Source organism: Salvelinus fontinalis, chromosome 2, assembly GCF_029448725.1.
Source record: "Salvelinus fontinalis isolate EN_2023a chromosome 2, ASM2944872v1, whole genome shotgun sequence".
In the NCBI taxonomy this organism is placed as follows: Eukaryota; Metazoa; Chordata; class Actinopteri; order Salmoniformes; family Salmonidae; genus Salvelinus; species Salvelinus fontinalis.
Window position 1 is genome coordinate 75,109,473 of NC_074666.1, and position 13,352 is coordinate 75,122,824.

At 42.2% G+C, this 13,352-nt stretch overlaps 1 protein-coding gene across 1 annotated transcript in view; it reads right to left on the reverse strand.

Moving 5' to 3' along the window:
- The window catches only part of LOC129825938 (ubiquitin carboxyl-terminal hydrolase 43-like), a 107,772-nt gene that overhangs the window by 16,522 nt on the left and 77,898 nt on the right, over window positions 1-13,352 (reverse strand). Inside the window, exons 8-9 of the mRNA XM_055886080.1 lie at window positions 7,708-7,819; window positions 1,571-1,674 (exon numbers count right to left, since the gene is read on the reverse strand). Of these exons, the coding sequence (XP_055742055.1) occupies window positions 1,571-1,674; window positions 7,708-7,819 (216 nt within the window). The remainder of the gene's footprint in view (window positions 1-1,570; window positions 1,675-7,707; window positions 7,820-13,352) is intronic.

The window sequence follows — 13,352 nt, forward strand, 5'->3', positions numbered from 1 at the left end:
GACTTAAATGGTAGGTGGGATGTATTTTTAATTATTAAATTTGACCCCCTTTTCTCCCCAATTTTCGTGGAATCCACTTGCTAGTAATTACTATCTGCTGCGACAGAGCCTGGGCGCAAACCCAGCTAGCGCTGCGATGCAGTGCCCTAGACCACTGCGCCACCCGGGAGGCCTCGGTAGGTGGGATTTTAAACAATTTGTGTCAGATTAATTGGGGATTTTCCTTAACGCTAGTTCTTCATGAGCAGTAGAAGAGGTGGAATGGGGACAATACAGAGAAACAATTTATTTTTCAGTTTCTACTACAATGAAGCGTGTTTTCTTGACTCAAGTCTTCTGTGACAGTTGTGCTTTTATAATGGCCTCGAGAGAATCATCCAATCTCAAAACGACTCAATTATACAGTATTTGAATTCAGAAATATCTCTCAGAGCATTTGGCAAGATTGTCTACAGTTTTCTTGGCAGAGAGTAGAATAGTAAGTTCACTATCACAATGTCTATGACTGTTTGTATAAATCTTGTGCTCTGGGGGTCCCTCAGGTAAACTACATTATATTCTGGGCTGAGAGTCAATCAAAGCCAGCTGAACACTTCAAGCGAACACTTCAAACAGAATTTCATTACACAGTGATCTTCATGGCTATGGGGTGCCTCTCAGTATGAGCCCCGGAGATTTCAGATCTGTAGAGACAGTACATGTATCTCTCCACAGGCTATAGCTGCTTTCATTTACCACCATCACAGCTACTATTATGATTCTACACAGCCCTGCCCGTGATGAAGGCTGGCTATGGACACCCACAAAATAGCAACAGAATAAATGCATCTATACTGGTCAAAGGAGCGCAGTGGGATAGCAGACAAACTATATGCTAGAAGAAGAATTTTCCTTCCTATCACTTTATTTTCCAAAGTAAGGGAAAGCTATTGATTGAAATGCTAAATGCTTTTACTGATTAAAAAGGTTAAAAAAGTTTTTAAAAAAATCACATAAACCTTTGAGGGGCACTCGTGCAGCAATTTAGTAGTATTACTGAAATATCAATACATTAATGGGTCTTGTAGCACCATCATCAAATATAAATTCTGAATACTGTGCACACATGCACTTCAAAAGTACCACGCCCCCCAGCAACCATTCAAATGGATGAATGGACATTTCTAAGCAACTGGAGGAATTCTGCCTTGATAAAGTGCCCTTTAAAATGGCAATTAGCTTCCACAGTTCGTAAACCATTAGACACCCTCTCCTAAAAAATAACCTTACAAAATGGCTGCATATTTCACTGCTGTAAGAAATGAGAATTACCTAATCCACTACACCGTATATGCTGCCTCTTAGTAAAGAACTACCAATACAAAATATAGCGGGAAGAAACTGTGGTTTTGACACATTACTCTTGAAATGCTTAGAAGACTTGCTTGAACACCTCTACTGCTTCACTTTAGCTTGATGACCCGCCTGTTCACGGCCTTACCTTCTTACCTTCTTACCTTCTACCTTCTTACATTACCTGCAGACGCTTAGCTAGCTACAGTATGTGGCCTGCAGAGGCTGTCTGTCTCACCTGTTCACTGCTGGGTGGTAAAGCGGCCGTCCATCCTGGGGGGAGAGGTAGCTGTAGGACGCTGATCCTCCCACCACACAGATCTTAAACAGCACTCTGGCATTCTGAAAGACGACCACAGGTGAAAAATTATGATTATTGAATGAATCAATATTAGCATGGGACTAGAGTAATGTACAACTATGAGTGTACAGTATAATCAGGGATCCCACTGGTCTTGGTGGACTTGCATATGGTGATGGATAGCACAGTTCTTTGAATCATAATTTGAATCCTGTCTGCACAGGACAGATCAAGGTTTGTAGTCAGTAAAAAGTGCCCTATCATCTGATGTGGAGGTTGAATAATGATTTGTAAAGGCAACATCCCCCAGCAATAACATCCTTTGAATTGGCACTGTTTGTTACGGTCATAACAGTAATAATAGCAGGTCTAGGTCCAAAAGGCTTCTTAACAGCTTCTACCCCAAGCCATAAGACTCCTGAACAGCTAATCAAATGGCTACCCAGACTATTTGCATTGTCCCTCCCCCTTTTACGTTGCTGCTACTCTCTGTTTATTTACTCTCTGTTTATATCTATGCATAGTTACTTTAAATCTACCTACATGTACATATTACCTCGACTAACCTGTGCCCCCACACTGACTCTGTACCGGTACCCCCTGTATATAGCCTTGCTACTGTTATTTTACTGCTGCTCTATTTTTTACGTAACATTTATTTTTCTTAAAACTGCATTGTTGGTTAAGGTCTTGTAAATAAGCATTACACCTGTTGTATTCGGCACATGTGACAAATAACATTTGATTTGATTTAATTGGCTTGAGAAAACACAAAAAGAGATTACTAAAACGTTGTATGACTTAGACAGAAAAATAGAGAAAATAACCAACTTCTAATGGGTCCGTTTGAAATACTGCCACCAGAGAGAAGATGAGCAGCCAAGCATTCAAATCAATACATTGGAGAGTTAATAGTTCCAAACCACATTTTTCCTGGCCAAAGCCTCTGAATCTTTTTGATAGGCTCGGGGCCCTGCACCAAACTTGGAGGATGCTAGGAAAGGGTGGGTCTTTCCAAATGAATAATCATTAAGATTTCTGTTGGTTTTCGCCTCATCTCTGCGAGATATACAGGAGAGACTGTTTACTGAGAACTGTTCTAGTTTGGGAGGTACTACCAGGAACACAATCAATAAAAATATATATATTTTGTCTAGTTCCAAAGTTTCACGGGTTAATTTCGATGTGAAACACCCAATAATCCCAAAGATAATCACCCTCCTTATGCCTGTTTTGATTGCATCTGAAAAATCGAGATGAGAAGAGAAGAAAAAATGTGTTTATATTACTCAGAGACCTGCTGGGATTGGATGTTCTGGAGTGCTTTGCAGAAAATGAAATTGATTTCCTCTCCTTCAAATGAATTCCTGTGAGTTGCTGGCCAGATTCCAGGATAAACAACAACACTGATTCTTGTGAAGAGGAGAGAACCAAAAATAGGTGGTGAAGGCATTATGTAAGTAGGAGAACACTGAACCGACTCGTTCTGAAAGGATTGAAACACTACAGTCCTGAAAATACTGTAAATATTGCAAAGATGTGCAAGGTATTTCCTATTTCTATGATGGATGTTGCTACGAGTGTGAAAATGTTGACTTTCCATGTCAGAAACAAACTAAAGTAAATTAATCAGTTAATAACATAATAGCATGGCTTTGAAATTCATTAGGCGTAAATCATATGAGATTGACTAAACGCTTCCATTATTATAGCAGGATAATAATGGGATGGTTCCTGTTTCTCCAGTCATCCTGATGGGGGCAGCTCCCATCTGTCTAACAGCCCTCTCAGGGTTTGTTGAACACTTAAAAGAAAAAAAATCACTCAAAAACAATATTTTGTTATTATTTTCATTAGTCCACTGTTAATACAGTCCCAGAATATTTTGCATTTCAGCAGTCAAGTTTTAAAGAAGCAAAGTGTGGCACATCACCACTTGGCACAATCACCATGATGATGTGGAACATGGTTATTCTGACTTTCAGGGGTGGTCAGAAGGTTTACAAACTCATGCCACCTGTTTAACTGTCCCACATTTTCAGATATTGTACTGTTGCTGGTGGTCTGAAGGGCCGTGTTCCCACCCAAACAGGACATTTACTTGAAACGGTGCCTGAGGAAGTCCAGCAGCATCGTCAAGGATCCGACACACCCCAGACATGAGCTGTTCACTCCCTTACCATCCGTCAGACGGTATCAAAGCATAAGGTCTGACCCGCCAAACCGCGCTTCTTAACACTCGCCCGCTTAACCTCACACACACACACACACACACACACACACACACACACACACACACACACACACACGCACATCCCAATTGCTGCTACCAGACTCTTATTTACTATTGCTATACTGCACAATTTCAACACTTCCCCCCTAATCCCCCCTTTCTCTGATACATGTGTAAATATTGGACTATAAATTGTGCTTTCCTATATTATACTTATGCTAAAATGTTTATTCTATTTTCCTGAGCCAATTACGTTTTGTTCTTATTGTTATCTTTTATTATTTATTATTGTTGTTGTATTGTCGAGAAGGAACCTTCAAGTAAGCATTTTATTGGTCGCTGTACACCATGTGTATCCTGTACATATGACTAATAAAACTTAAGGGAACGGGAAAATGGATGTCCTTAAATGGATGTCCTTAAATGGATGTCCTTAAATGAATTGTCAAAAGGGGGATCCACTACTCCTCTTGATGCATTTGGATTGTGTCACGTTCTGACCTTTATTTCCTTTGTTTTGTCTTTATTTAATATGGTCAGGGCGTGAGTTGGGGTGGGCAGTCTGTGTGTTTTTCTATGTTGGGATTTCTGTGTTTGGCCTGATATGGTTCTCAATCAGAGGCAGCTGTCAATCGTTGTCCCTGATTGGGAACCATATTTAGGTAGCCTGTTTTCTGTTGGGTTTTGTGGGTGTTTGTTTCCGTGTCAGTGTTTGTCGCCACACGGTACTGTTTCGTTTGATCATCGTTTACTGTTTTTGTTCCTGTGTTCAGTTTTGGATTTATATTAAAGACATGAACACTTACCACGCTGCGCTTTGGTCCGATCCTTCTACCACCACAGACGATCGTTACAGATTGACATTATATTATGAACAAAATTGAAACGATGAAAAAAGACAAATCTTTGCAAAGGTATACAGAATGACAATACTAATGAGGAATTATATGTAGAAAGATGCTATGGGACTGTACATTAGGGTGCCGTGTGGGCATACAGCTCGACACCGACCTGTCATGGGATAACCTAGAATAAAGATAGTAGATCTAAATTCTAGGATGTCGGGGGAATAACCAGACCTCATAAAGGAATCTGTGAGGCCTGCAGTTTGTCTAAATACCCTAGAGAGTCTTGAAGAGGGTTTTTCTATATTTGTGCTCAACCTGAGATAGCGAACACAGAACACATTAAGTGCTCTTATGACTGCTCCAACTGAAATGCCAGAATGGTTTAAAATGGAAGAAGAATGGATTTCCCATTGGGTCATACTGTCCTCTATAAATGCACGTGTAAAGCAGCATTGCCCTCTGGCAGCTTTCCATGCCGTCTCTGGGATGTTTTTTGTGAACGCCTTCACTGACAATACCTCAACCTTCCCAAAGTCTTCAAAGTGAATTACCTGTCAAAAGCTTGAAACGAAAGATGACAAAAGTGGACCTGAAATGAGTTTTCCTCTCATCTAGTACTTAGCCACTTTGTTTAAGCCCTGTTTTCTGCTTAGCATGATAGACTTGTGTCTACATGCAAAGACCACCCATGCCACACACAGATACAGTATATACCCGCGTGTGTGTGCATCCCACCCACTGCAGGCTGCAGTCTAAGAATGTGTAAAAAGCACTGGTGTGTGTGTGTGAAGCAGAAAGAAGCTCAGCTCAGGTGTGTGTGACAGGTGTGTGTGTGTATGTGTGTGTGTGACAGATGTGTGAGAAGGTATGAGTAAGTGAGAGGGAAAATAAACAAATAAGCACCTAGGTTTGGTCCGGCTCTGAGTAATGTCATACCCTGTCAGAATGACTGCTGGGTAGATAGGAAGAAAAACACAGCTAAAACTCAACACCACACAACACTACACCTCTGGGCTTCTACCTGTCTCAGACAGAACACTGCATGAGGCAAGAGGAGACCAAACAATACTGGATTAGACACGAGAGTTGTTATAGTAGCACATGCATTCCAAGAGAAAATCATTGCTTTCAGTTTCTTTCAGTCTTAAATCTACCTGGGTTAATTACTGCTTGTGTTAAGAGAACATTATGATTTGGTAGATAGCAACACTATTTACACGTGAGAATAATGTTCTAATGCTTTCCCATTACAATCTAAGCACTGGCGGATTTCTGCTTAATCCCTCACATATTACCATAACATCATCTGTCTGTGACTGTGTAACATGGTCTGTCTCTGTGTGACAAATATCCCTTCTCCATTCCACATTTACAAATCTCCTCATCTCCCGTATTGAATCTTCAATTAAATCTCATCAGTTCCCCATCCTCACAGAGTGTGTCACTGTGAGGACATCATGTAGTGTCATGAATTACAGCTGTGAGTCTGAGCCACAGCCTGCTCAAGGAGGGGTGCTGTTATTCTCTAATTATACACAGTCACCAGCACCATGTCATCTGAATGGTTAGCGTAGCATACGTAGCATGTCATCCTGTCTGCCCTAGTGAGCAGCTCCATGCTGACTGAGATGTCAGGCAACGGAGAGGCAACATCAGGATCCAATGAGGCAGACTGACTGGCTTACTGCCACTTTGCTGCTATTGGACTCCATTGCTGTGGTCTAAATTTAGACGGGGGTAGAAAATCCACTTTTGAAAGTAAGTGATTGCTGCCATAAAACGCAGGTTGACGCATATCTGTCCATTCAAGCTCTAGAGAATTGTATTTTTTTGGCAAGATATCCATTTGAAGTCTCTCTCTCTTGGCTGAGGTAGGCTCCTTACACTGATTTTGTAAGCTAGGCTTTAATTAAATAGCCAACTGGAGGTTTAAAAAAGGACAGGATAAATCCAATACAGAGAATTACTGAGAGTTTAACACGCTCACTCTTCCTTCATGGCATCTCTGTCTCCTTCTCTCTTCACAGAATGCTAACCTATCTTATTTTTTTCTCCCTAAAACATCAGGAGTCTTTAGCAAACAGACAGACAGACATACATGCAGTCTGGTGGCCATGCAGCCGTCTGACAGTCAGACACTAACTGGAAAGCTGTTTGGCGACATGATTAACATCATGTTATGCTGCGCTGAACCGCAATCAGAGGTCACACAGCTGGGCGCATCTAAGCAGACTGTTTTGTTTGCATTTGTATCATTACATGTTTGTCCAATGTTCTGCGGTTGCCCCAACAAAAGGTGGAGACAGTGCAAACAAGCCACTTGGTTTGGATCTTCCAGCAAGACAATAACCCCAAGCACACATCAAAATCCACAAAGAAATTAATTGGCCACAAAATCAATATTTTGTAATGAAACCCATTGAAAACTAGTGGTTTGAATTCATGAGGGAAGTCCATAAGCGCAGACAAAGGTTATTAAGGATCCAAATGAATTATGTATGGAGAAATGGTCTAATATCCCTCCTAATGTGTTCTCCAACTCATAAAAGGCTCAGTGCCGTTATCCTCGCATGGTGAGGAATTGAAAGGTATTGAAAACAGGGGTGTCAATAATTTTGACACCTAACTTTTTGATAAAAAAATAATTTACTTGTTAGACAAAATATATATTTTTTAAGAGCAATTGTATTAGTATAAAATAATGTAATAAAAAAAATGTAGCACAGTATTTGAATTATTTATTTTACACAGTATTTTTTAAAATCTTTATGAAGGGGGTCAATAATTTCGAACCTGACTGTATATGCACATACCGTAATGTAGTTTTGGTTAGGTGTTTTTTTTATACTCAAGAGGTAGCCCATACTGTACTAGAAGACAAGACATAGAGAGATATGACAGGCAGAAAACACACTAGCCCAGGTTTAAAGGTTAGCGTTGGAGAGTCGCTGAGCCATTAACTGTGTGTCAGCTATGGTCTTCCAGTGTTGTACCTGGGCCTGTGCTCCGTTGATCATCAGGTAGTAGAGCTTGCTGAGGATGCTCTGCTGCAGCTGGTCCCAGGAGATGGAGCGGTCCTCCCTCATCAGGAACGGAGGTCCAAACCTGAGGAGCAGATGGGAACACATGATGACCATTCAGTCAGAAGAGATAGGATCTTAGACAGTTATCAATGGGATACCTGAAGTGAACTGATCCAAAAACGTAATTTCATTGATGAGCATGTCTGTGGTCAACTAACATTTCATTGACCCAAATGACTGTTTAATCGATGTACAATGAGTGAAGGAGTAGAGTAGAGTACACATCCTGCATTCACTTCTCACACTGTCATATAGGCAGAACCACACTAGCCCTGCTTAGGTTGCTGGTTTCTTACTAGTCTTCAGGCCCCCTTCACCTATTGTCACGGATGACGCTCCACCTATATAATCACCATTATACCAGAGCTCTCATTACAGTGTATCTATATGAGACACACAGAGATAATTATACATTATAACAACAGCACAGGTATGGCCCTGCATCAGAGCTGGATCACATGATGCCTTCATTAAACGGCACCTCAGATTGAGGCCATGTCTCTGTCATAAACTCCTCTTCTTTAACTGGGAGAGGCTGAGGCTTACACACATAATTGAGAGATAACACCACGGTGAGGATTCGTCACAGGGTTAATCAAGTTTCATCTCAATGATCTATCAAATTAAGATGAAATGTTTTCCTCAGTGTACGTCGATCTGGCAGGTAACACGACCCAGAGCTGAATATTTTGTGAATATTTCGCAAATATTTCTCTGGCCTTCACTACAAAATTTTGCTTGATTAGGTCTATGTGAAAGTGCACGAACCCTATCAAAATGTATTTCTCATCTGAGTCTTAAAGTAAAATATTGATTCTGTTTTAATTCAATACTCATCATAGTTTCATGAAGGGTTGTCCCATTAACTCATGGAAACCATGTAGATACTCAAGGTACATTAAGTTATCGCAAACACTGTTCAACATTGTTACCATTAATGTCATTGTCCTCCATTCAACATACCGTACTTTCCACCGATTGTTGTGTAATTGCAGACCCACATTCCATGGTCACTATGAGCAACAGCTGAAACATCCAGGAAATAAAGAGAGACAGCACAAAAAAAGCCTTCATTTTCTGTGCTTTGAGGTGTTTGTTCCTTTATTTCCAGGACATGGTATGCTGTTCAGATCATCGGCACATAGGCTTGTCAAGCCATCTCTCTATGGCAGGCCCTGGTACACAGTACTACCCCTCTCTCTTCACCTGAGAATGATGCAAGATTGGAAGTATGTTAAATTGGCTTACAGACGTGTCCATGTTCATCCCACAATAATCCCCACACAGTCTGTGGTGCCTCCAAGGCACCGTTTTAGCAGTAGCCTTGTAAAGTCTTGAGCTACTACAGCAGTCTTGTGAGTTGTCTCTGAAGCACCATTGTGCTTTATTTTTCTTAGTGTACACAGAGAAGACAGCAAGGAACAGATTGTCCACTGGGCTGCTGGTGGGCATCACTCAGACTGATGGATTTAAGATGTGAGTGTTGATCGTCAGATGATCGCTCTGATAGTTTTGTGTGGGATCATCCATCTAGAACAAAGGCAGCTGTGAGGACTAGTGCATGGCCAAGCCTGCCAACGTCATAACCAAGGCAGCAGAATGGAGTGTAGCTGGGGTAGTGGTGCGATAACAATCCAAAGACATACTACAGAAATACACAGAATTAGCTCCATTGAGACAGACTTTTTCAGAGGACAATTTCACAAATATTTTCTGAAGAAATGAATCGTCATGATAACTAACCCCTGACTAACTAAGAGTATCCCAAACAGCTTTAAGAGGGTGCATAAATTATAAAGACTACACAGGTCAAAATGGAATGATTTGGGTTCATCTCAGGGCAAAAACCTAAAACAGACCCCAACCAGCTAGCACATAATGTTCTGAGAACGATATGTTTCATAAGAGCATGGTGAGAGCCAGGATGTTCTATGGTTATTTTGTATACAACCTTCTGTCACGCCCTGACCTTAGAGAGCATTTTTATTTCTCTATCTGGTTAGGTCGGGGTGTGATTAGGGTGGGCATTCTAGTGTTTCTATTTCTTTGTTGGCCGGGTATGGTTCCCAATCAGAGGCAGCTGTCTATCGTTGTCTCTGATTGGGGATCATACTTAGTCAGCCTTTTTCCACCTTTAGTTTGTGGGATCTTGTTTTTGTGTAGTGCTTGTGAGCATTCCAGTCGTTAGGTCTCGTTAGCTGTTTATTGTTTTTGTTGGTGAGTTTCATTTAAATAAACATGTAGAACTCTATGCACGCTGCGCCTTGGTCCGCTCATTTCAACGAACGTGACAGAAGATCCTACCACCAAAGGACCAAGCGGCGTGGCCAGGAGGAGCAGGGATCCTGAGCCCGGGAGAAAAGGGAGTGGAGGACATCATGGACATGGGAGGAGGTTATGGCAGGGGATAAGACCCTGCCATGGAAGCAGGCGGAGGCAGCGAAGGAGGATCAACGACGACTCCGGTGTTCGCAACCACGACGCAGGCACGAGAGGCAGCCCCCCCAATTTTTGTTTTGGGGGGGGGGGGGGGGGGGGGCACACAGGGTGGTTGGCGGAGCCAGGTTTCAGACCAAAGCCAACTCCCTGCACTCGCTTTAAGGAGCGTGTGACCGTTCAGGCACCATGTTATGCGGTGATACGCACTGTGTCTCCAGTGTGCATTCACAGCCTGGTGCGCTCGGTGCCAGCTCCCCGCACGTGCCGGCTCAGCGCGCCTGGTCTCCAGTACGCCTCCTCGGACCAGGATATCCTGCGCTGGCTCTACGCACTGTGTTTCCAGTGCGCCTTCACAGCCCAGTGCGTCCTGTGCCAGCGCCCCGCACTTGCCGGGCTAAAGTGAGCATCCAGCCAGGACGGGTTGTGCCAGCTCTACGCTCCAGACCTCCAGTGCGCCCCCACGGCCCAGTATATAATGTGCCAGCTCCACGCACCCGGCCTCCAGTGCGTCTCTCCAGCCTGGTACGCCCTGTGGCTGCTCCACGCACCCGGCTTCCAGTGCGTCTCTCCAGCCTGGTACGCTCTGTGCCTGCTCCACGCACCAGGCCTCCAGTGTGCCTCCATAGTCCGGGATCCCCCTGTGAGGGTTCCCAGTCCGGAGTCTCCGGCGACGATCCACGGCCCGGTTCCACGGAAGCGGAGGGATCAGCGAGCGGAGCGGGGTCTACGTCCCGAACCGGAGCCACCACCGAGGCTAGATGCCCACCCGGACCCTCCCCCATAGAGTCAGGTTTTGCGGCCGGAGTCCGCACCTTTGGGAGGGGGGTACTGTCATGCCCTGACCTTAGAGAGCCTTTTTTTTCTCTATTTGGTTATGTCGGGATGCGATTAGGGTGAGCATTCTAGTTTTTCTATTTCTTTGTTGGCCGGGTATGGTTCCCAATCAGACTATCGTTGTCTCTGATTGGGGATCATACTTAGGCAGCTTTTTTCCACCTTTAGTTTGTGGGATCTTGTTTGTGTGTAGTTGCGTTCTGCACTGCCTGTAGCTTCACGTTCGGTTGTAGTTTATTGTTTTTTTCGTGTTCATCAAATAAAATGATGTACGCTTACCACGCTGCACCTTAGTCTGATTCTTCCGTCAACGAACGTGACACCTTCCCACAACTTTCTGGGAACGGTACAGAATTGTTGCTTGGCTTTGGAACATTCTCAGCACATTTAAGGAACCTGACAAAACCTTATTTTCTTGGTATTTCTTGGTATTTCATTACTTAAACAGAAAGTTTCTTAAAACTTCAAACATGTTAACATTTCATTTCAATTTTGGTAATGTTCTACTGTAGGAACATTGTCCAACTGGTTTGACATTGGGAATATTCTCAAATAGTTCAGAGAACGTTAAAAAACAAAGTACTTCAGCATAATGTTTCACCATGGTTCTATCTAAAGTCATGTTCTCTAATTGTTCCAAGAATGTTAAGAAACAATGTTCTTCTGTGGGAATTGCAGTACTTTAGCATAACGTTTCCTACAGGTTTCATCATGGTTCTATTTAAAGTCATGTTCTCATTTTTCAGAGGGAGGGTTACGAAAACTTTCCATAAAAATCACAAGAAGACTTTAGTAACATTCAGAGAACTTTCTAAGTACGTTATTTAAAAACATATACATTCTGTTCTCAGTATTAACAAAACTCTACCCTCTATCTTGTTAAGTATGTTCAGGTCCATTGGCCGCGCCCACTAATTGGCCTGATCATAATGAGTGCTTGTTTCATATGAAATGGGGTATGTTTGAATAGACTAAAATTAAAAGCTTTATTTTGTATGCGTAAAAAAACATGGCATGTTAGCTCAATCCTGGTGGCGCAGTGGACTAATTCCATGGAGAGAGAAAAGAAGATTCTATACTGAACAAAAATATAAACACAACATGTAAAGTGTTGGTCCCATGTTTCATGAGCTGAAATAAAAATCATAGAATCTTTGCATACGGACAAAAAGCTTATTTCTCTCAAATTTTGTGAACACGTTTATTTACATCCCTGTTAGTGAACATTTCTCCTTTTCTAAAATAATCCATTCACCTGACAGGTGTGGCATATCAAGAACCTGATTAAACAGCATGATCATTACACAGCTGCACCTTGTGCTGGGGACAATTAAAAGCCACTCTAAAATGTGCAATTGTGTCACACAACACAATGCCACAGATATCTCAAGCTTTGAGGGAGTGTGAAATTGGCATGCTGACTGCAGGAATGTCCACCAGAGTTGTTGCCAGAGAATTGAATGTTAATTTCTCCACCATAAGCCACCTCCAACGTCATTTTAGAGAATTTGACAGTATGTCCAACCAGCCTCACAACCGCAGACCACGTGTAACCACGTGTAACCACGCCACCACCTGTGGTATTGTCTGAGAACAGAAACCCGGACAGCTGATGAAACTGAGGAGTATTTCTGAAAGTTTGAAAGGAAGTTATTCAAAAACCTCAAAATAACATATAATTTCTGTTCTCAGAGTGTTAATAAAACCTCTCAGGAAAACTTTCAAGGAACCAGAGTAAAACATTCTCAGAACCTCCCTGCAACCTAAAAATAAACGTTCCCAGAACAGGCGAAATGTTCCCTTCTTTTCTCAGAACGTTGAAAAAACATTCCTTTTTACCAGTCACAAAACGTATGGCTTTGTTCCCACAACCGTTGTGAAACCAAAAACATACGTTCACTAACCCACAACTTCCAAGGAACCACATTTTCTAGCTGTGCAGTCTTTGGAATAAATTGCAAAAATAATGCAGAGCTCATATCTCTTAATAATAATTTCACGCTTATGGCAGAGTCAGATTTATTTTCATCTGTCAGACCAAAACAAATGAGAAAGTTATTTGATCCAAAAAACATCTGACACTTGTGATAAGATTATCCAATGGAGACTATGAAATGTGTCAGAATTCCCACTGATCCGCATCGCATCTCTCTCCTCAACAGGCAGTTTGTCTGCATGGAAATAAGACTCAGCATCAATATGGGTCACATTATGATTTGTTTGTCCTGTTCCACACTGTGCATAATGATGGGATCACTAGGAAAGAAACATCTAAGCAAATG